Source organism: Lepisosteus platostomus, chromosome 3 (assembly GCF_059453375.1).
Source record: "Lepisosteus platostomus isolate fLepPlt1 chromosome 3, fLepPlt1.hap1, whole genome shotgun sequence".
NCBI classification, from domain to species: Eukaryota; Metazoa; Chordata; class Actinopteri; order Semionotiformes; family Lepisosteidae; genus Lepisosteus; species Lepisosteus platostomus.
Genome location: NC_142613.1, coordinates 34,291,935 through 34,316,686, shown reverse-complemented (window position 1 = coordinate 34,316,686; position 24,752 = coordinate 34,291,935). Strand labels below are relative to the sequence as shown.

Here is a 24,752-nt window from a genome sequence, read left to right as displayed (position 1 = left end):
AAGATAATTTTAAAAGTTCTTGATCTTTTTCGCATATGATAGATATACAGTAAGGAGAACAAAAAAGACTTCATTGACAAATGGTTTCTGTTTATCTTTTGTGTCTTACATATTACCTGCAGTCTTTTAATAACTGTGAGATCATTTGGGATGAAACACACTTTGTAAAGTACAAGGAAATATTATCATTAATAAAATTTGAGAGAAGAATTTGAGAGTATGTCATAGAGACACAGTATAGACAGAAAGACATCGTCACACACCTGAGAGAGAGGATAAGTTGCCAGATAATAGTTTTGTTGAACTGAACCTCTTCACCTTTTTAACTTTAGAATGTACATTATATAAACTCCAAAACAATATTAAACAACTTGTCCTTGTCACAAAGATAATGGTTACAAATCACAATTGGATTCACCCTTTATTCCATTCATTCCAGTTCTACCTCCATCTCCTTAGCTCCTTGTACTTTTTGGCACCTCTCTCCTCTGTCAAATTCTTCAGCACCAGTACAACTAGAGTGAAATTCTGCAAAATAATAAAAGATTGTTGTTGTAATAATCATGATAAAACAAGCATGATATTCATTTTTTTTAGTATTTTTCCCCTATTCTTATCAATTCACATACAATTCCATAAGGTCCATAAAGTAAGCACTTTACTCTCTCAAAACACCAAGTGACACAACATACTCAATTACAGTAATGGTAAATTACATTCTGACTTCTAGAGGATCTTGTTCACATCTAGCAATTAATAGCATTGCAAATTGCCGAATCATCTGGGATAGTCAGTTGCAATTGTCTTACTGTATATGCCAATTGTAATAAATAAGCAGTGTAAATAAATTAATCAGGCTAACATTACAATTAGAAATCAGGTTCTGACTTCAGCTAGCTTCGCAGACAAATTCATAACGTAAAAATAGTTGTCTGTCTGCTTAGGAAAAGTCAAATGTGATCATAGGGCTTTATTATTCCTGGCAGAGTTTGATTTCAGAGCAGACAAACAGGTGATAACTTAGAATATCTATTTATTTACAAGACTAGTGAGCTGCACACCAAATACACAGATTATTATTAACAAGTGTTTACAGTAAGTGTGAGTACCCGGACCCAGTCTTTTACTAAAGCAAGCCTTGGCCACCAGGGTCTGGGATTCCAGCAGCATCTAAATGACACAAAAGTTCAGTATATTTTGTAATATTTTGCCCTAATATTTACGGTTGCTCAGGGTCGGTGAATACTTTCTGAAGACGCTGTAGATGTGAGAGGGATGTTCTGTGAAAATCCCTTGGTGCATAGCCTAATTGTTTTGTGTTCACATTTCGTGGCTATTTAACGGTTTGTGACTTTAGTATCCCCCTGAGCCCGAGATGAGAAAGGAGCTTATTGTGGCGATATTGTAGAGCAAGGTGGGTCACATTGATGATTACTGTATGTTTGGAAGAGGTGGGCATTGTGCCAGTGCTTTTATCAGTTTACCAGTACTCACCCATTTCACCAGTAAACTGAGGGTAAAGTCTCCTTTCTGCAATGGGCTTTATTTATGAGCCTGCCATGATGTTTTCATCCTGCTCTTCCATAGTTCTGCTTTAATTTTGAGCAGTAAAAACTACATACCTGAAATGAAAAGTAATTCTTCTTTTTGTGTTTCAGTGAAGAAATATGATTGGTCAAGACTTGCGCTTGAGTTTTTCTCTCTTTGCATTCCCTTTTTATGTCAAAAATAGTCACAGATAGTTGTCGGATTCCCGTTTTTTAATGTTATTGACAAAATATCTGTTGGTGCATATTCTTTTCTATGATTGTAGGTGTGATTTCAGTTTTCTTGTCCTAGCTATGCAGTCAAATGCTTGTCTGCTATTTTTTGTGAAATCGGCTGAATCCTCTCAAAGAAGAGGAAATGTTTGCTTTTTTTCAGGCAGACTCTGTATACTATTTGTTTCAGCAACTGTATTGTGAATTTTTAAAATACATTTGCAATCTTTGGCTGTAGTCAGAACACATAGAAATGTATTAATAATTTACCAGGTTATTTCAGTGACAGTTTGGATCGCATGTTTCTATAATGTCAGTGCAGGCATAAGACAAAGTGCATGCCACAGAAAATATGTTCTTTTGTGTTCCATTCACACTTAAGAGCAGAGATGATGTGAATTTACTGTAAGATCACTGTAGTTGAAGTTCATTGAAAGTTATGTATCTGGTCCCAAATTGTATAGTAATTCCCAATATAACTATGGTTTTCTAAAACTAAGGGAATCTAGCTCTTTATACCAGCATGAGCCATTGTTTGTGCTGAACCTCTTTTTAAGGGTTGAGTTGAAAGCCTTGGCCATCAGAGGGAAAACACACATCCTTTCCCAAGCAGCTCCAGTGCTTTAGCAGAGTCCTTAATCGATTTTCAGAGAAACGTAAAAGAATCCAATGTGGCTCGTTTGTCCTTTCCCACAGCAGTGCTGTCTCTGTCCCCTGTCACCAACCTGCACCTTCTGTATCTCAGTCCATATCTGTTGCCATCATTTGGTCTTTTGCTCTAATAATTTATTTTTGCAATCCACTTTAGGATTTGAATGTCGTCAACATTCTTCATATTCCTCTCTGGCTCTTCCTAAAGCCAGACTCACTTGTTTGAATTTGATTGTGTTTCTCAAAGAAATATCTATGCTGTATGTCTGTGGCATTAAGACTCTGGGTTGTGTGTGTTCCTTTCTTTTTTGGTTTGGTTTTGAGCAAAGCTAAACTCGATGTCTCTTCTGAGGACGTAATGTGACCTTAGCATAGTCGCCACATATTGGTAATTATTAATAACTATTCAAGCACTCTCTTAACTTTTTCAATTGCTAATTGTTTTCTAAAAAAGGTTACATTTGCAATATATCACAAGCCATATGTTTCACAAGAACTGGTCAAGCATATGATATTTTTCGTGTTGCAGGTACACATTTTCATATAGGAAAATTCTTCTAAATGCAGTTAACAAGTGACTCGGTATATTTGTGGATATTTGTGAGTGTACTGTCTATACAGTATATCACTGTATCATGATGACAGTTTTATTGTGGTTTTTGTATTTCATGATTTGAAATTCTAAAATTAAAAAGATTTTAATATTATTTCAGTTGTACTATTCAAGATATGTCCTCAGTGAAAGCTATTGTCCAATATTAGTTTTGACTTTTGTCTGTTACAATTAGTAGACTTCTGTAGAGCTGCCTAGACTGTTCTAGTTCCCTAATGTAATCACTAATTAACAGGACACTGGTGGCTGAAGTAAGGTGTAATGTTGCCAGTCATACATGCTATTTTGTTTCGGATTTACTGCTGCTGGATTTTGGTTATCAGGCTCAGCATCACTTATTAAAACATACCCCTGATGTGCAAACATTTCTTTGTGAATGATTTTATCAGCCAACATTTTCTTGGATTTTCTTTTACGTCATTCAGGAGGCCATCTTTTCTCCCACAACTGGTGTCTGTTCAAAGTTAGATTGTAAGTGCGTTGTAGTGGACAGCAGCTCTTCCCTCTCATAGCGCAGGAGCCCCAGCAGTGCTGAGATCAGCAGCACAGCTCCACAGGCTGCACGTTTTACCCTGCAAGACAGTTGGATCCATGGGAGGGTAACCGTTTTTCAAAGCGCCACAGGATCCTTTTTACACAAGCAGTGCCGATTCACACACACGCAAACAAAACACTCAAGTCGTACCCTGACTGGGATTCTGTGCTGCTACAGCACCGTTGCTTTTCATTTCTGGAAGCATCCACTGGTGTTCCCTACATCTGCATGGCTCCTCCTGGTGGCAAGAAGCTGTCAGTACACTGTGGAAAATGTGTATTCTGTACATTTTTTTCTCTTTCAGCCTGAATTTGAGCAAATGTACCTTTTCAGATTGATCATTTTACGTAAATGGGCGTCTCATTTTGTGTCTCATTAATTTGATAGCTTGTCAATAGCCATGCCAGTTCCAGGAGTGAATTATATTACAGAATTAGTTTTTACAGAACTGTCCTTACTCTATGACTATATTGACAGTGCCTTCTTAAACTATTATAACAAAATCTATAGAACCCTAAACAAATTTAGTTCATTTTATTTTGCTTCTATTGGTCTTTGAATTCAGTGTATTCATTATACATCACTGACGAGCAGACTATTGTTTCGTATGTCAGGATTATACTGTAGGTCATGCTTTCACAGTGTGCAGTAGTCAGTCAACAGTGTGTCTGCTGTCTTGCAGCTGGGGGATGGCAGTGAATGTGTATTCGACGTCTGTGACCATCGAGAACCTGAGCCGACATGATATGCTGGCATGGGTCAATGACTCCCTGCAACTCAACTACACAAAGGTGGAGCAGCTGTGTTCAGGTAGGACAACTATACATGGCTCAGGCCATCAGGCCAGTAAACATCCCTTTTCTGCATTTTCTTTCAAAAAAGTAAGCAAAGGGTTATGAGAGTATGGAACCAAGTGTGCAAAAAGTAGTCAAATGTGTTACTTGAATAAAAGTGCTGTTACCTTACTTGAGCTCATTGAGCAGAAGTAAAAAAAAAATCTCTTAACAGTACTCAAGTGTGAGAAGCACAAAGTAGCCCACCGAAATCTGCTGTTACTCTGAACTTCACAGCCCCTATATATCTTCATCAGATCTTATATTCATCCATCTATTTTCTAACCACTTCTTCTAATTCAGGATCATAGTGGAGCCAGAGCCTGGTCAAGATGTCAGTCCATCACAGGACACACACAGACACTACCGCTCACACCAGGGCCAGTTTCCCAGAAGCCAGTTTAACTTCTCTGTGTGTTTGGACTGTAGGAGGAAACCAGAGCACCCCTTGAAAACTCACATGAACACAGGGAGAACATACAAATTCCACACATATACAGTAGGACTAGAGGTCCAGAATTGAACCCAGGCCCTCAGCACAGCGAGGCAGCAGTGCTTGTCACTGCATCACCTTGACGCCAAGCTTATATTTATGAAACTATTTTAGGATCAAACATAAAAAAATTAAATCCTGTTTTTGCAAGTGTAAATTTACTTTACTCTTCTAAACTACAACATTCACATCTGAACTAGAGTGGCGGTCTGTCTGTTTTCAGTATGTTAAAACCAATTTCTTTGAAAAACTAGGATTTTTACATACAGTATGCAGTTTTTAAAACCAAGGTTTGTTTAAAAGGCTGCGATACCAAGAACATTTTGTAAATTACCTCCTCACGTCAGCTTTTTTGCATCCCTGACAATACTCATTTCACTATATCGCTGCTGCTACACACACTACACAATTCCCTATCCTGGTTTGTGTTTCTTTCTGAGTTTTACTCGAATGAGTGATGAGTCACTACTCACAGGAGCAATAGTAAGGTTTAGACCTACACAGTCCCTCCCTCCGCCAACTGCATATGAGAACAACATAACAGCACTTAAAAGGTACATGCGTATTTAACTCGTCGGCGAATGATTTGTAAATTAACATGAAGTGAGGAATATGAAGAGCCCCACTGGCAGAGCTCATGGAGCTTAGCAATAATACTTGTGTTAATGAGAACTAATCAAAGTGCCTGTTAATGGGTAAGGTCTTGAATTGCTAGTTTGCATTGCAGGTGGCCCGAAAGCTACTTATATTTATCTCATCAGTCACACGTTAGGCAGTGCTTTGACTTTTGTTAAGTATACGTTTTTAAACTGCCAGTTTCATCTGCAGTGTTTGAGCTGCTGACTTACGAGTGAAGTGTAGATTTTAAAATCGGGAAGGTAAAACTGAGAAACCCAACAGGGTCGGTCATTGTGTGCACTGAAAGAATAAATATTTTAAAGTAAAAATTGGATCTACCTGTGCACTCTCCCACACTCTCCTCCTCTTCTTTTTAATCAAACTAAGTGCTTGTTCATGCTTCGTCTAACGTTAAACCTCACATAGAAGTACTGCTCAAGCATATTCATGATGCATTTTGCTACATCTCCACTTGTTATATTGATTCTTGCATCATCTACAGATTGCATTGGTCTGCATTTTGATGGCATAGTGGTCAGCTTAGCTGCCTTCCAGATTACATTGGTCTGCTAATTAAAAGTCAATATCCAGTGAATGACAAGTAAGAGACATTACCTCAAATCATTGTGCCCTGTGTCTGAGTTGGTTTCTCTCTTTCTCGGCCTTTACCTGCTTTTTCGTCTTTGTCAGGTGGCGGAGTGGCAGTGCACACTCTTCAACTCTACCATGACAGATCATCATGTCTTTAAGTATGCTAACCATCACAACTCAGAAACTCAAATAACAATGTGATATACAATAAAAAATTGGAAGTTCCTGTGACTAATTACAGTAAACCCTCATTTTAACAGATTAATATGGGGGAAGGGGCGTCTGGTATTGTTGAATGTCCGCTAAATCACAAATAACATTTTTTTCATGCCCAAAACACACAGTTGTATGAGAAATGTTCATACAGCATATACTATATACTGTGTCTTTCTTGACCTTTTGACTTATTTTTTAACAATTTCAATCAACACATTCACTAAAAAAAAGTTCCTGTCCCTTTTTGTCCAAAATATACAAGCTCTTTATTTCATGTACTGTAACTTTCTGTGTCCTATCTCCATACAGAAAACAAGAGAGTGAAACATTATCACAACATTTTAGAGTTGTAAGAGTCTGGGTCAGGCTCTCCACCCATGTTGTTGAAACTGATACCCTGGCTTCTTTCAAGCAACCTGAATGAGATTCTGGGATCAATTCACTTCTAACAATTAACTTCTAACTATGCTAGCTTGGTCAAGTGATGATTGGACATCGGATAGATTTATAATTATAGCTTATATTTTAAGAAATCTTACTCATGAACTACATTTCTCATCTGAAGGACAATTAATAAAACTGATCTGCAATTCAATTCTTTTTCAATGCCTTAAATGACAAAAAAAATCTTGATTGAGAATTGTTCAGAATCTATGCAGATTTTCAGTTGTCTATAGCCCCATGTGTTACATTTCAAGAGACGTCACATGGTGTTAGAATTTGTGTGCTCTCTTTTCACTTCAAAACTGATTCATGGATTTGGTTTGCTGTAGAGATGGGGTTTTCAGTCTGGGTTCCATGGACTGCACTGGGCCTCCCCAGAAATAAAAAGCAGCCTGGATCTGAATTTCAGCATTGTGTAAAATCAACATTCTTAAAGTGGATTTGCTCTGATAGCACTTTTGAGGGAGAAAAAATATTATTCCGTAAGTACTTTTTTAAATGTATATACAGTATACCAGTATTTAACAAAACCTAGTGTACTTTAACAGACGTCTCTCTTTTTCTTTCCAGGAGCTGCGTACTGTCAGTTTATGGACATGCTTTTTCCCGGTTGCGTACACCTGAAGAAAGTCAAATTCCAAGCCAAGCTGGAACATGAGTACATACACAACTTTAAAGTACTACAGGCAGCTTTTAAGAAAATGAGTGTTGATAAAGTAAGTTGAGTCCTTAGCTGATTGTGTCATTTTTGTGGTACCAAAGGCAATTGCTCCTGTCCAGTCGCCCTTTTTTTACTAACCTGTTGCCATCCTTTTCACACTTATCTCAAGTTATTAAAAAACACTGTTCTACTTATTCCTGGAATTGACAACAAAGCTCTCCTAACAGCTTTCATTTTCAATTCCTGTCACTCTGTCAGCTGTAACTGTAGCATTGAAACAGATGCAAAAATAAAAAAATATTTGTTCTGTTTTCTGGATCCCTTATTCTGTTCCAGTCCAGAATTCAGCAGATTTTCTAATACAGTTATAACCCACACTTCAACAGGGAGCAGGGATGGTGTGAGTGTGTGTCTTTGACTCTGTGTGTGCCCTGTGATGGACTGGCGACACAGTATTGGATAAAGTTAGAATGTGGATGGATGGTCCAATTGATCTTTTCTTTGCACCCTTCAGTTGCTGCCAATTTAAAGAGAGAAAAACTGGACTCCAGACCTACTGGACTCCAGACCCTCGGATTTATGAGGCCCGGTTTTAGATCCTTTGCATTTACAGTATATGTGGACATTTAGCAACTATTAATGAAACATTTAACAAGTATTTCATTTCAGCCCTAGTACATTCAACCCCAATGTATGGCAGCTGGAGTTGCTAGTAATGCGTTCATTAATAGATAAATTGACATCCTCTGCTGAAAGAGAGCTTGTACCCCCCTTTATGTGAAACATACCTTGTTAACCATGTAAGGAGAAAATCAGAGCTTTTTTGGTGTTTAATTGTACATCTACTGTATGTTTTTAGCAAACATGGCTATTGTATTTATTATTTCATATTACTGCGTTCGATAGATACAATACATAAAGCAAATCCATGTAAATCCAAGTCTTAACAGTAGCAAATTTCTGAACATATTACACAAACGTTGTATAAAAAGTAATGATCGTGAACATTTTTTACTTAATAATATATAAGCAAAGTAGCATTACCTTATGAGATCTATCAACCATAGAAGGGCTGATTTAATATAAGGGAATAGGCCTTCGCTTGTATTTAATCAAGTAAGGTAACAAATCTTTCAGTCTCCTTATTGAGTTATTGAGACATAACCTGAAATGTAAACTGTGCTCAAATATCAAACTGCTACATGTGAAACCAGATTACTGCAATTGTTTTTATAGCTTTAAAATAATGTGAACTACACAATAGACCTAAAAGCATCAACCAACCTAACCAAAATAGGCACTGATAGTAAAGTACAATCCTCAAAATATGATTGTCAGAATTGGTTTCTTGACAGTGGCAGTACTGTAAATCAAGAGTCTGTGGTCATAAGGCTTGCATTTGCTTATAAGATTCTTAATCGTGTTATTGTATTTTACCAGAGAGATAGTCAGGACTGAGAACCTTTCCTATCCACTGAGAACTCTCTTCATGATAACAAGCTCCTTAGCCCAATTAATGTCAACGGGGTTGTAGTCGCTAACAAACCTTCTACAGTCTAATGGGATTCTATTATAAGGCAAACAATACTTGTATCAAGACATTTCACTGGACTGGTGAATGCTGATTAAAAAAGATATATTTATTCACCAAATGAAAATAATCAGTAATAATTGAGTAGTTTCGTTTTTCTCATTTCTCTGATTTTTCTGTTTGGTATGTCATAGGTTTGCAGTTTGCTGGTCTGTATGCACATTGTGTTTTTGTACAAATACATTTGGTAATTCTTCACTTAAGCTGGTAAGAAAAAAAGAAATGTATTTTAAAGTCTTATAGTCTTAGTCTAATAACAGTACATCAGTCTGTAACTTCCTCTCATAATAACTCGTTCTATGCCATACGGCTCTCCAATATAACCTTAATCACACTCAAACGTTATCAAAAGTTATAATAAACCTGTCAGTATTTGTCAAGATAACCTCAATTTAGGTTTGCCACTTAAATTATTTAATACAAGTGTTAGAGTTACAAAGGTAAACTGGTTCTAAAGAGGGTTTCACATTTCTCTTTCCTAAGCCAATGAACAAACTCTGAAAGTGCTTAAAACGCTGAAAGGGCAATCATTAGTGACCTTACAAATGAAAAATAATGAGTTCTGAGGTGAAAGCCACAAATTCCAAGGTACATTATTGTGGCAGACCAGCAGTAATGAGGATAGGGATTTCAGCTGCCACTAGAAGTGGTCAGAGTTTCTGTTGTGTGTATATACTGTATAGCTTCACCTATGATGCATTGATTCAATAGTTAATTAGCGAAGGGCTGAGAAACACATTTTTACATGTGGTGAATCTAGATTAAATTAGATTTGTCCATCCACCCGTTTATTTTCTAACCACTTCTTCCTATTCAGGGTCACGGGAGGGCCAGAGCCTGTCCCATCAAGCAAAAGGGACACCCAGGGTACACCCTAGATGGGACACCAGTCCATCACAGGGCCAACAGACACAAACACAGATACGCTCATACTCATACCAAGGACAATTTTCTCAGAAGCCAAAGTATGTTTTTGGATTGTGGGAGGAAACCCACACAAACCTGGGAAGAACATGCATGCTCCACACAGATAGCACCTTAGCTCCGTAATTGAATCCATGTCCCAGTGATACAAGGCAGCAATGCTAACCACTGCTCTACTGTGCTTCCCACTTTAGTTTAGTTTGTAATATAATTATATAGCTTGGTACTCACTGTGGCAGTTGGTGTGGGTTAGTTAAAAGGAGACGTTTGTGTGGTGAGATCATCACATTTGATCTTAGCACAAGTATCTTGCCTGTCCATTATTATTTCCATGTGTTTAGGCCTCACGAGGGACCTGTGAAGAGGTTGGCCGGTCACAGTCATTTACTATCATCTCCGTCAATCCATCGATCCTCTTTCTGAAGTTAAAAAATTAAAAAATACCTCACCAATACCTCACACAAAAAGGAGACTTTAGAGAGGGCTGAAAACTTCTGATAAAGTATTTATTGTTAGAGGATCAACTCGATATTAAAGGTCTCTTTTTCTCATGAAATAAGTGGCATGTACTCATTCTCTCATCTTCTATCTGAAGTTGTATGTTTCTTTAAGTTTGCTAGAACAGTATTTTAACAATTGTTTTCCTTTATTGCCTAGCCTTCTTCAACTAATGTCAGAAGATACAGTAGCAGAACATGGGCAGTTGGAAAACAGAAAATTCTGTGTACTGCTACAGTATCTTCTTTTACACTTGAGCATTCTGGATTCATTGTTAGTATCCTGTACTAACAATAACAAGCCATTTCAGAATGTCCCCTTTTAATTTCTTTTCAGATAATTCCAGTAGAAAAATTAGTAAAAGGAAAATTCCAGGACAACTTTGAGTTTGTGCAGTGGTTCAAGAAGTTGTTTGATGCCAATTATGATGGGAAGGACTATGACCCTTTGCTGGCAAGACAGGGTCAGGATGTGGCCCCTTCTCCCAATCCAGGTGAACAAATTTTCAACAAACCCAAGAAACCTTATGGCACTCCAGGTAACACACTGGTTAAATGTCAGCTGTCTTTCACGCAACGCTTGTTCCGAATGATAAGAACGCGCTCTGGCTACTGGTTTGCAAATGACCTGCAGAATGCCTCTGCCCTGTCCATCCATGTGCTTCTATGAGCAATAAATATTATTTTATCTCTGACACCATTTTGCTTACTTTCAGCCTTCCATGATTAAACATATTGGAATGCCACCCGATTAACCTGTTCACGTTTGATTTTGAAAGAAAATGTAGAAGAAGCAGTGCTGCCCTATTGAAATTACTGCTTCATCCCAAACATATCAAAGGATGTAGCCTATAGGAAGGGGTACAGTAACAATGAAAGCAATCAGGTGAAAAGATTACTGCCACACCCAATGAAAAGATAACATTAGCTTAATGGCTTTTCTGTTTTGGCCCAACAGACCTTTTGTCTTGTCCCAATCAAACCACTTATCAAAAGCACCGCACTTCTGCTTGTGCAGTAGTTTTGTGCTGTGACAGTTTTGCTGAGATACAAAGGCACATTGCACTTAATGTATACATGCCTAAATGTTGCTGTATCCAAAATCAGAATATTATAGGGAAACTGCATTGTTTTGTCATAAAGTTTGCTCTGCCTACCCTGCTCTGACTGCTCCAAAGCCTTGTGCTTGACAGCAAAATTCAGCATTTCTAGTAGATTAGATGCAATTTGCATTAGTTCCGGCTTTTTAGTCTCTGAACAACTCCTAATATCCGTGCACATTTTACAAATCTTGCTTAATTTTTAATAGATAACACGCTGACAATTCCACACTTAGTGTTCCATTTGTGCCTCACTTCCTAGATCTTTCGGAAAGCACTGAACAAACACAGGAGTGTGTTGTTGCAGAATAGGCTATGCACGTCCAGTTGTCCCCGTGTTTTTGGAAGCCTTCTCTCCTGTTTCCGCTATGCTTGCTGGACTAAATTTAAAAAAACAACCTCTTAATGCATGCAGTGAAACTAAGCGTTTTAGCATTTCATTTCCCTCCAAGAACCAACTAGAAATCAGCTGTAAATAATCTGTCGATGTGTGTCGTCCAGTGCCCCAGAGGACATCCCCTACAGCACCCAAGAACATGCCCGCACCTCAGAGGCACGTCAACACAACCCCATCTGTGGGCATCAGAAAGAACCCTCCCGTGGCCAGAAATGGTGGCAGTGACACAGACGCCCAGATCATGGAGCTCAACCAACAGGTAACCCTTTACTGAGATCTTGAATGGCTTGGCGACGGGATTCAGTTGAGTTCTTTTAAATGGTACTGAGTGAGATAAATGATTTAGTTGTCTTTTAATATAAATATTAAATGTGTGCAAAGATTTCCTGGAATTTTGCTCTTCTGCATCCATCCATCTACCCTTTTTCTGACCTCATTGTCCAATTTAGTGTTGCAGGGGAGCCAGAGGCTATCCCAGCAAACCTTGGGCTTAAGGCAGGATACACCCTGGACAGGACACCAGTCCATCGCAGGGCAGACACATAGTCACAATTGCGCACTCTCACATCAGGACCAATTTTCCTAGAAGCCAGTTAACCTACCAATATGTTTTTGGCCAGAGCACCTGCAGGGAACACACGTGATCATGGGGAAAACATACAAACTCCACACAGATAGAACCCCAGGTCCAGAATTGAACCCAGGACCCCAGAGCTGTGAGGCAGCAATGTTAACCACTGTGACACCATGCCACCTGGTTACATAGCTAATAATTATCATAAATAAGTGTGATTGTTCTTATTTTAATGATGGTACTATACTAAAATATGCAAGTAAATTATTGGTATACATTTATGTGGTACTTGAGAACTAGTCAGAGGCCATTTCATTTTCGGTTTATGAATTTTCACCTTACGAGCGGTATTCCTAAAACAAATTACATTCGCAAATCAAGAGATGGCTACATCCTTATCTTTCTTTGGAATCTTTGGGATTGCTATACAGATGATTGTCTTATTCAGTTCTGATTATTATATCCTTCCATGTAATAGAAGACGTATTGGCCGATAATTAGTTCTGTTTTGTCAAAATAATAATAATAATAATTGCTTACACTTATATAGTGCTTTTCTGGACACTCCACTCAAAGCGCTTTACAGGTAATGGAGACTCCCCTCCACCACCACCAATGTGCAGCATCCACCTGGATGATGCGACAGCAGCCATAGTGCGTCAGAACGCTCACCACACATCAGCTACTGTATCAGTGGGGAGGAGAGGAGAGTAATGAAGCCAATTCATAGATGGGGATTATTAGGAGGCCATGATTAGTAAGGGCCAATGGGAAATTTGGCCAGGACACCGGGGTTACACCCCTACTCTTTTCGAGAAATGACCTCAGTTTTACATCTCATCTGAAGGACGGCACCTGTTTACAGTATAGTGTCCCTATCACTATACTGGGGCATTAGGACCCACATAGACTGCAGGGTGAGCGCCCCCTGCTGGCCCCACTAACACCTCTTCCAGTAGCAACCTTAGTTTTTCCCAGGAGGTCTCCCATCCAGGTGCTGACCAGGCTTCTGTATATCAGCAACTTCCAATCAGTGGATATTACCCCTGTCTCCCTGCCTGCTGAAAGAGTTTTGTTAATGGCTTATCAGATAAAAGATTACCAACTTTATTTCTGAAATATTTACTTCCTCCTTTACTGTCCTTTTTCAGTTATAGTACTGAAAAATACTTCTACAACTTATTCGGAACATTATTTTTTACTGCTCTTCTGGTCATTCTAATATCCTTTTTAACTTGTGCTTGCAGCTCAGTGTACTTCTTTTCTTTAACTCTCTTGCTCTTTTTGAAAGTGCTTTCTCCTTATAGTCCTTGTAATTTATTTAAACATTTGGCCCACCGCTTTTCTGACTTTGATTTACTTGTCAGAGAAATGTGTTCTGTGCTTCAAGGAGAATATCTATAAGCTGTTGCCATCTGTTTTCTCGTAAGTTCCATATATCATCTGTCCTATTCTACATCTAAATCAATGTACTGTACAGTATTTGGCTGACAAAGCAACTTACATTTGTATTGGGCATTTTACTGAAGTCATTAATTTTAAAAACTCACTCACGTTCTGTGCTCAATGATACAACAGTAGCACCCTTGGGACACTGACATCTTGTGATTTGAATCCACCACCAGCTCTGAACCCAGAACTTTCCAGATTTTATAGTGTCAACACAGTCATACTTTTAGGTCTTGATTTTCTTGTGGTGCATAAAAAGAATTATCTCTTTGAGAGGTAGCCAAGAAACCCACTTTATGATAAATACTTTGTGAACGTTGTATCTAATTTAAGTTATAAATATAAGTTATATATAAATAAGTTAAATATAAATTCTGCTTGCAAATACTAGCAAGGTGAAGCATGCTTTAAGGAAGACTAAATGTGTCATTTAACATTCTGCAAAAATGGCCATGCAATGCATTATTTCACTTATTTAAAAATCTATACTAATTATTTGAGACAAACTTCCCTATATTATTTTTTTAATGCAAAGCAGAATCCAAATAGCATAGTAAGTGGCAGTAATGATATTTTAATGATTTTTAATTGGAACTGTTTAATGAAACAATGCACAGTTGAGCTAAAACAGACTAAAAGAGAGGACAGCCTCTTGAATAAGTGTGCATTAATACAAGGACCTGTATTCCAAAATGTTTGAATAGCATTTTCAGAACTTGTAGAGCATTTTTTTAAATAAATCAGTGCTTATAGTGTTTTTATTTCTAAATCCACATGGTTAATCATATCATTTATTATGGATCCCATAAATAAAGTATGCTGACTAAAAATAGTGTATTATTCAGCATTTGCTTATCATTTTTAAGTTTTACTTAAATAAAGTATACAGTTTAAATGTACGCAAGAAACCACCCAGCTGTGGTGAAAAGAAAGAAAGCAAATGAATGCAGGGAAATCATTATCCCTTTCTCTTTTCCAGTTAATGGAACTGAAATTGACAGTTGACGGTCTGGAAAAGGAGAGAGATTTCTACTTCAGTAAACTAAGGGACATCGAGCTGATATGCCAGGAACATGAAAGTGAAAATAGCCCAGTCATCTCCAGGATTATAGAGATTCTCTACGCTACAGAGGTACCTGTCCGACCCTCCTCATAGCTTTCTGTAGTTCCTTTACAATACTTGCTCCAGTGATCATGACTTGTTAGAAGCATTTGATCTTACGTGCTAGCATTAGTCAAGAGAACATGAGAGGTAAGCAGACAAACTCTCACCGTTGGTACACAAACTGGGTTGTTTCTACTTGATTTTTACATATGAAATTAAGACCATATATTGTACATACTTTACAGTATGACAGGTTATTATACATTCATTCTGCCCTGAAAAAAATTAAAACTACAATAAGGTGCTGCAGTTTAAATATCTACAGCAAAAGTATTAATTCTTCATATTTTTGTCATTTTGCCATTGAGCACTATGTTTATAAGTGCAAAAAAAACTGTAGCAATTGGTGTTTTGTAGTATAACAATGTAAAAATCAACTAACTACTGTAAGTCCTTCAGTGATCTATATTTTTTGTTGGCTAAATAGAGGTGGATCCATACTAAAAATGCATTGATCGTAGACTTTAGAACACACAAAATGTATGTTCGTGTTTACTATTTTTAGCAGTGACTTTTCTGGTTAATACTTTATTGATGAAGCTGGCTCCTACATCAGATATGCTAAACTGATATTTTCTGGTTCCTTGGTGAGTTCTTCCTAGAGAGTCTTCTGCCTACAAAACCGATTCGAACAATAGCCATGTCTCTTCAGCACAACCTCAGGCCTTTTTTCCAATGTGTTTAAACCACTGTCCATCAGCAATGTGAAATTCCAGTAGCAAAATATCAGTTTGTAATCTGATGTCCAGTTTACAACCAGGGCACATTGAGGCTAATTGCAAACCAGATCTGCATTTTGTCATTAAATGCCTGGATGCTCATTCTGTTACATTTGTGGTTTGAAATTGTTTTTCTCAAGGATATCAAATCCCCATCTTACTGGCAAGTTGCTTTTTGGAAGTCAAAATCCGCCACATAGATTATGATTTAGACTTGGGAATGCAAATTGTGCCAATATCCTATTGGTATTTAACATAGAGCTCTTCTACTGTAACTGACTAGCACAAGGGTACCACCTGTTTTTGTTTAAATATTATAGCAAATATCGGAGAATAGGGCTCGTATGTTGAATTTAAGGCAGTGTTGTTGAGGTTTTTTTAAAAAAGAAAGTAGAAACTTTAGTGCATTGTGTCATTTTCAAGCCTGCTTGGTGCATGGAATAGGGTGGGTATACGGAGTCTTTGTGTTGGGCCAGTATATTATGTTGTATGTATGTAGATTGTGTTGGGGTCAGTTGTACTGATGGGATTGAAAATCAGGATTGGATCTGGTTTCAATGAAACGCTAAGATGGTTCCTTCAAACTGAAAGATCCTGCCTAAAAGGAACGTCAGAAGAAATCTGAGACAAAACAGAGCTCAGTAAACTAAAATGTAGCTCATTGATGTTTTTAGAATAATTTAGCTATGATCCTGCCTGAAAGGACGATCAGAACCGTGAGACAAAACTGAGCTTGTGTGAATGCAGATCCATTTGGTACAACGCAACACGTTCAAAATTAAATCCAAGATTGGACCTGGAGGCAAGAACAAATCCCGTTAGTACTGCTTAGCCCTGGAAAAACCATTGCTCTCCATCTTAGGTTCCAGAGGCCTCTAAATGGAACTCTGTGCTTTCCATTTCAGGAAGGATTTGCTGCTCCAGAAGATGAAGAGATTGACGAACAACCACACGATGACCAAGATGAATATTAAACTCAACATTACTTCTGCCTTATCCTGGTCTTTCTTTTCACCTTTCTCTCTGTATCTTTCCCTGACCCTTCTATCTATATATCTCTTTTCCTTTCTCCCCTGTCTTCTAACATGAGATTACCCCAGCTGTTCACCCACAACTACATAATAACTTCCTAGGTTGTACAGCTTTTTCCCACACAGACACATATTAGTGACAGTGACTGATTCCTAGACATTTCAGCATGGTGTAAAAAAAAACATTACTGAATGAACAAATGATACAAATGTGGGGTAAGATAATGAACAAAGCTGTATATAATTCAAAGCAAAAGAAGAGAAGAATCTCCTGAATCCGACTGCTGCCTGGCCTGTGCAATTCTGATTTTTAACTCGGTTCTGGATGTACTGGAATTTGTAAAAGGCCTTCAGCATAACAATGACACCATTCTCCCTCTCTTCACTACAGATTCCACTGTTGTGTCCATCCCATTGTCCCTCTACGACTGAGACTGTATTATAGTGAAAAAAACTAAACAAAAAGATATTTAATTTGTATATTTTTTTCTTAATGACTTTACTTGCACTTTGCATTTTGTTTTAACAGTAATCAACTGAAAACAAAAAATGACCGAATGATGGTGATGACAAGTTAATACATTGCAAGTTGTTTTGATGGCTTATTTGTGTTTTTAGAGACAGCATGAAGAATTTTTATTTTTGTTTGTTTCTGTTCTTTTAGATTGGGGGGGGGCAGGGGCTATCTTAAAAATAAGAAATATGGCAGTCGTAATAGTAATGGAAGGCTATTTTCAATACGCTGTGTGATTAGCCTCTTTCCATAAATGTGTCCCATGAGCATGTGAATGTTATAGATGGTTGGTGAAGGATTGATATATTTTTTATAAAACTACTTGCATTCTTAAAGAGATGGTTCTCAGTCAGGAAGTAGCCAGGGTTCTGTATCATTTTAGTCTTAAGAAAACACGGATATTAAGGGTGTTCAATATTTATCCCTGATGATCACTGTACACTGAGTACAGGAGCACTTTTGTGGTGTTGCAGTAGAATGTAGCTAACTTAAGGGATTGCTGAAGTTGTTACAGGTAGAGAGGCCAATACATCTAGTTCTCGGAGTTCAGGCCTGTTGGAAATGAACGAACACTAATCCATCATTGAGGATCGAACGTGTTGCATTAATTCAGAGTTGAGAATTGTTTAGCTGCTATTTTTATTTTCCAATCCTTTTGGATTTGATTTTGAATATATTGTATACACCTTTAATTGACATGGAAGTTCTCATTTGAACGTGATGAGGCGAATGATGTGCGGTTAAAATGAAAGACTTGGGACAATTAAGAAAGAAGCTAGCACAAAGTTGTAGACACTGCAGTTCAACCCTTGCTGCTTATACGATCAAACTCCACAGTCATCTGCCTTGGACATCTCACACACATTCTCACATTGCCTGTCTGATTGAAATTCTGTGGCCATAACAATGGTGTGCAAAACTTGCATCTGTTTTAAGTTTTATTAAATAATAAACTGGTGTGAAAAATGACAACGCGTTAATAGTATTTGCATTATATTTACATACTAAATCAAAGTCGGCGTGAGCTCTTTTTTTCAGCCAGTGGCTCATGAGGACTGAGCACGTGGAAGAAGCACCGTGGATGAGAAAAGACTGTGCAAGGAGATATTATTCTAACAAAGTTCTTCAATATACACAAAAAACCTAACAACCCAACAACCACCAACACTCTGAGTCCCCTTATACATCAAATAAAAACTAAAGTAACCCCATGTGAGCATGTGGCTCTCAGCACTTCAGCAGTCAACTAATGCACCACATGTGAACTTATTTACATACAATAGTGGCAGGTCAGATGAAACTACTACCCTAATTACTGCTGGTCTGCCACGGTCTGATTCCACCTGGAAGGAGTAGCCACATCAAGGGTAGTTTGTGATGCGGATGTTGAAAACATGTACATGGGTTTGTATTCTAACATCTTCACTTTCTCATTACATTTGTAGTTTCTGATCCCTCATGTCGGTCTGTCCATCTCACATCTTCCTTTTTTACTCTAAGCATGACTGCTGAAGTTGTAAATTAATAATCCAGCTTTTCATGGAATTCTTTGCCCTCTCTTTTCACTAACACTATTTCACAGATCTGTGCACTCTTCTCTAAATGCTGTGTGTGAAAAGCAATTTCGCTCAAACCATTTTGCAGTCTCATTTTGAACTCTTTATGCTCTCTTCAAAGCTGCCCTATTGCGGGTGCATTTTGCAAGACTGGCTTGTAAGATCAGTGTTTTGATTGATATTAAAGCTCCTTCACATCGGCTCCAGCACGTAGCTCTTTGCTGTTCACAATGATGAAATGGCCTCTTTGGTATTTAAGTACTGCAGCAGTCCTGTAGATTTTCCCTACTTCAGAAAGCATTCCAAAGATTAAATGAGTGAAGGGAAAGAAAAAATTTTAAAAAGCGACCTCGAGTGAGTTTGAAGAAAATTCAATCAAAAGTTTTCAGAAAAAAGCATTTCAACTATGCAATCCAAAGTTAATCACAAACCCCTGCTGCATTTTGTTTTCATCTGATTCTTATGACAGGAAACCAACAGCATGCCTACCAAACCTGTGCCTGTCCAGGTAGTGAAATGTCTATTATTTCATCTTCCTGAAGTATTGACATTTGGTGTGTATCTGTGCAGGGAAAACTGGGAGAACAAAGCTTTACAAAAACACCTCTGTGCACTTAAGCAAAAATCACCAGAAAAACAAACAGAGAAGGTAGTTCAAGGTTGTTGATCTGCAAAGATGTTGTAGGGTGTAACTCAGTACTTCACCCTGAGCCTGGATGGACACCCCCACGCACACAAACACAATTTTATTAAGGACAGGTTCACCTGGGTAGCATGTCTTTGAAAGTAAGGAGGAAGCCAGATCACCCAGTAAAAACTCATATGAGCCTTTGAAGAATATGCAAACTCCGTACTGAATGTTTGACAGTGCAGAATCAAGCACAGGCCTCAAAGGCTGCAAAGCAACAATGAGAGCACTCTAAACATAAATATATGTTGATGTGTTAGTAGTGTTATATATATATGTGTGTGTTATATATAACACATATAAACAGATATCTGTGATGAAGTCCTTTATAAGATTATAAAGTACTGTATATGTAGATGTCAAGTCATCAAGGACAAGTTTTAACAAAGAATGAGATGTTACAGTCTATAAATTCTAAATCTAGAAATAAGCTGAAAACAAAAAAACATGTACAAAGTTTATTTAAAATGCTACCTATTACATTGGAGCATAAACCACCTAAACATTTAAAACAATGTAAACTATTTTATTATTTAAAAAAGACTGTCCCATAAACAAAGTTATGTTATGCATACCTAATCGAAGCTTCATTTCCAGGAGAAGAAGTGGAAGTCAAAATAAATGTAATATCAATATTATAAATAATATTGTCCAATTCCTTCACTTGGCTCCCCCATATGCTTCTCATTTTTATTTATTTTCTACATTTGCTTGTAGCTTGAAAATATTTAGCCTCATGGACCTTTTTTCAAGATATTCTAAAACTTTCATTGCGAGTGTACACAGAAATAAACAAAAAGATGCTCCTTCCTTGGATTTCTTGAGAGAAATAAATGGACTACAAGATTTAAACAAGATTTAAATCTGTAAAAACATCACTTGTTGGTGAATGTTAAATTCTGTTTTCTTCGAGATTTTTCGATTTAATTTCTTTACAATACTTCAGTTATGCCTGGCTGTGCCTAAGTGTGGCTGGTCAGAATCCAGGTCCGAAGAAACGGGGATGAAGAATTCCAGAACAACAGAGGAAAAGTGATATGGGATTTAAGGTGATAATTGGTGGTGGTGGAGGGGAATCCCCATTACCTGTAAAGCGCTTTGAGTGGAGTGTCCAGAAAAGCGCTATATAAGTGTAAGCAATTCTTATAATTATTATTAATTATAATTAAACAGTATGGGCCGACAGAGCAAGGATGAAAAAAGGCTAGGGTGCGACCAGAGAGAGGCCGGCTCACTGCACCTCGGGCAAGCAAAGCACAGCGCCTGGCTTGAGCAAAGTTGTCCACCAAGGTCCACCAACCAGAGCCAGGCAGCTTGGGACACTGGGGCGTCTCTCTCATCAGCTTCAGAGCAGACTCTTTCGGCCGAGCTCCTCCCAGGGAAGGGGGCTGCGCTGACCTGGAGGACAGCCCGCTGGAGTCGCCAGGGCTGCAGGCTGTCGCGATCGTCATCCCTCCTCTAGATGGGCTCTCCGACCCTTTTTTGTATTCTAGTTTCATTATTCCGTTCACCTGCCCCTTGTTCCTTGTGTATTACTTAAACCCCGTGCCACCGAAGCTCTGCGCTCAGCGCTGCAAGACGGACACCGGGAAGCCCGCCTACCAGCGGGACCAGGAGAGACCTGATGGCATAGGCTTCACTCCGGCATCCTGACCATCTGAGTCCGGGGCTCGGAGCGCCTGGCTCCGTTATGGTTTTACCCTTCCGTGTTCCTACTTCCTTGTTCCTGTGTTAGTCTCGGATGGACTTCCCTGAAATGGACTTTGGGCTGCATACTGGTTTCCCCTTCAGGATTGTTTTGGACTTGTTCGCCTGTGCCACGCCCCCCAAACACCGTAACACTGCCATCACGCCCCCCTGTCAGTCATCCCGTCCTGATCCTGTCGTGTTTCCCTGTTGCCCTTCTCCAGTCACTTCCGGATTATATCGTCTGTGTAAGGTCCTAAACTATACAATTGGGAGTCAGAATCAGCTCCCATTACACAGGCAAGCTCGGGAAAGGGAAGTGCAGGGAAAACCGAGGAAAGCCAGGGCAGTGCTTTATCATCCAATAGGTTTCTCGTTGTTGAGGGGTCGGATCTCCCAGGCCGGGCAGGAAAGTGAGGTTGCAGAGGTCCAGTCGGAGGGCCCCAGGAACTGGTCGAATCAAGGCACACGCCCTCAGCCCAGGCGTACGCTGTCAGCACGGTCTCCTGGAAGACAGCCCCCCAAGGAAGCGCCTGGATACAGACTGAACCGGAATACCAGGCACCACTGGGACTGGAGCCAACAGAGTCATCTGCTGAAAACCGGTCCCCGCTTCTGACCCGTCCACTGGTCCCCTCTCGGCTACTGAAAGCCTCCAGACAGCACAGCTATGAACAGAACTCTCAGACAGAGCCCGAGAGAACCGGAACACAGGAACAGGAAGGGCTCCACTGCCGCACTGGAAGGTGGGTCAGGAGTGAAAGGGGAAATAAAAGGAGGAGAGCTACCCAGATCCCGGGCGCGACACTCACACTGGGGTGGTCACTCCACCGTCATATTGAATGGAAAGCACAGTCTTGGAGGTGTCCCCTCCCAAGACCAGGCCACAGTGCACTGTATGGGATCCACAGGCATGCCCAAGACTGAGTGTCAGCTGCTGAGACTGGGCCCAAACCAGTTCCTCACGTGACCTCCCATTCCTCTAAGTGTATCCCCGACAACATGGTCAGGTACAGAGCTCCCAGATGGAATCCCGGAAACAAGGAAGGCTCCACTGGGATCCTGGAAGGCAGCCGTCAAAAACAAAAGAGAGAAAGAGATTGAGGTCACCCGAGATGGTACCTGGATGCCAGAGGGAGTGAAGGCAGTCGGCTGTTGTAAGCGCGGGGAAGGACTGGTTTGAGTGAAGGCTACCCCAGCAGCAGGGCAGAGAGTGCAAAATGAGCTCTGGAAATCCAGGTGAGTAAAGCTGCTCATAGATGGAGGTAGGCTGCGCGAATTAAGCAGCCGTAGAGGAATCTGACTGTGAAGAGTGAAATCAACTTCGGTGCAGAGGCCACTCTGCGAAGAGCACCAAGATCCCAGACAGATGAAGCATGGAGAGAGTGAGGCAGCTGGAGAAAAGTCTGTTCTTGCTGGAAGTGGACGGCTCGGGGTAAAAGCAGTCAAAGAGTCAGCCCAAAAGAACTGGCCGGAGGGTGGAAGGGTATGCTGGCAGTACCGCCAGTGAAAATTAATGAAGAGTCACAACAGCGGTGCTTCTGAACTGTAGAGGGGAAAGGATGATGGGATAACTCAAGTCTTGATTGGTGATTAGCAGGAAGGGGCCGAAAGAAAGTTTGTTTGAAAGTGATTATGTTAGGCCAGCAGTTACACCTGCAACCCTTTAATAAACTGCTGCATTGTTAGGCTGCAATATGGAAAGAAACAGGCTCCAGTAGAGCCCAGATGTCAGGAACGTAAGAGCCACAGGCTTGAACAGCAGAGGAGGGCTTAAATGTGAACAAAAACACATGATCCTCCATCATCAGACTCTTCCTGCCGCCAGGATGAAATCTTATTCTCCGATTCTTCCAGACTGCCAGACTACCTTAGGATTCATCTTTGGCAAGTGCCTCCATCTCTCCACTCTTAAGTGGCTTTTTCTGTTTGTTCCGGGATGAGATTGAAACATTTAAACCAATATGTATATGATGAGGTCATCTGAGTCAGCACCCCAGACAGCGCTGATTACATGAGTCTGGGGACATGGATACATCTGTCGCTCAGGAGGTAGTGAATCTGAATGAACAATAAGGCTGAGAACACCAAATTGTTTGTCCAAAGTCCTGATCCAAGGGGAAAGTACAACTTTAAAATTAGAAATTGTGATGAAAGTGATAGGGGATACATTTATTTAACAAGTCTGTAGTCCTGAATCTTTAGAAGTCTTTCTTTTTTACTTCACTGATTGCAGATCCATGTTTATTCTAGTTAATACCACTTGGTTTTTCTGAATTGACTTGTAACATTGATCTGGATCGCAGCCATTACAACAGATTTGCTTCTAAGATGAATCTGTATGAAAAGTTTTCAAAGTCAAGCTCCCAGGTGCCCCGGGCCCCATGTGTTCAAAGCTGCCAGATACTGTCGGTCACTGTGTCAATGCTACAACAGACCTGGGGATCAGAGATGCTTCAGGGAGATGTTGGTGTTCAACCACTTAACACTTGAAGGTAAATGCTTTAAAGAAATTAAAAGAAAAATTGAAATGTGTAAATGCTGCCACCTGGTGTCCCACAAAGGAATTAAACGTTTTCCCAGATCCATCTTTTGCGTGAATTTGCATTTGTTTGAGTGCTTCCTGGGATAGACTCTTGTATTGGGAAAAGCTGTTAGTGAGTGGATGGAGGGATAAAGAAAACAAGACATGTGAGGGCAAGGATCTGATTAAACAGATTCTGTAAACTAAAAAATGCATTTGTCATGAGACACACAATCTGATACGAAATAAAATTCATCAAAATCAAGGAGTATATAAACCTCCCTCAAATATTCAAATGTGAAGAGGCCGTTTTTTACCAAAAATGTTACTGACAAGTGAGACAGCAGCCAAGCAAAGGGATTGTTCTCCTCTATGAATTCCTGCAGCTCCACACCATTCCTTGAAAGATTTATTTACTATTTAGAATAGTAATTTGAACGTTACAGATGACCACACTTCCGGCTACAACATAAATTATACTACTAAAAATGAAAAAACTCAAATAATTCATTCACACTTTGTTCACACAGTGTACTTAGGGCCTATTCACTCCTAATCCTGGAGGTGTACTCTGTGTTCAGGTTTTCTTTCCTCATTTGACTCTTGGTAACTTTATTTGAATCAGCTCTTTATTAGTTGTCGTGAAATACACTGAGCATTAAAAGAACCACAGTATGGTTTATTGAGCAGCCAATGCTGATTAACATTTGTTGTCAGGAGGTTTTTTTTATTTTGGAACAAGAAAATGGTTAAACTGCCCATCTGTTTATAGAGAGAGACATTGAAGATGTTTGGGTAGAGCTCAGGAAGAGCCCATGTTTTGCTTTGTGATTTTGGGTAATTTCCTTGCCCTGTAAAAAAGAGCATCTTACAGCTGTGTTTTCTGTGTCGGTTTTCTGTGCCACAGAATGTATGGCCAAGC

General features: G+C 39.4%; 1 protein-coding gene across 5 annotated transcripts in view; it reads left to right on the top strand.

Annotated features, from left to right (window-relative positions):
* Positions 1 to 18,348, top strand: part of mapre3b (microtubule-associated protein, RP/EB family, member 3b) — a 90,124-nt gene extending 71,776 nt beyond the window's left edge. For 4 of the 5 annotated variants that reach the window (XM_088625413.1, XM_088625414.1, XM_088625410.1 and 1 more), the window contains 6 exons: positions 4,242 to 4,369; positions 7,325 to 7,470; positions 10,765 to 10,966; positions 12,029 to 12,183; positions 14,927 to 15,079; positions 16,737 to 18,348. In XM_088625413.1, the coding sequence (XP_088481539.1) occupies positions 4,249 to 4,369; positions 7,325 to 7,470; positions 10,765 to 10,966; positions 12,029 to 12,183; positions 14,927 to 15,079; positions 16,737 to 16,805 (846 nt within the window). In that variant the 5' untranslated portion in view covers positions 4,242 to 4,248 and the 3' untranslated portion in view covers positions 16,806 to 18,348. The remainder of the gene's footprint in view (positions 1 to 4,241; positions 4,370 to 7,324; positions 7,471 to 10,764; positions 10,967 to 12,028; positions 12,184 to 14,926; positions 15,080 to 16,736) is intronic. The other variant, XM_088625411.1, reaches the window with a different exon arrangement.
* The last annotated feature ends 6,404 nt before the right edge of the window (positions 18,349 to 24,752 follow it).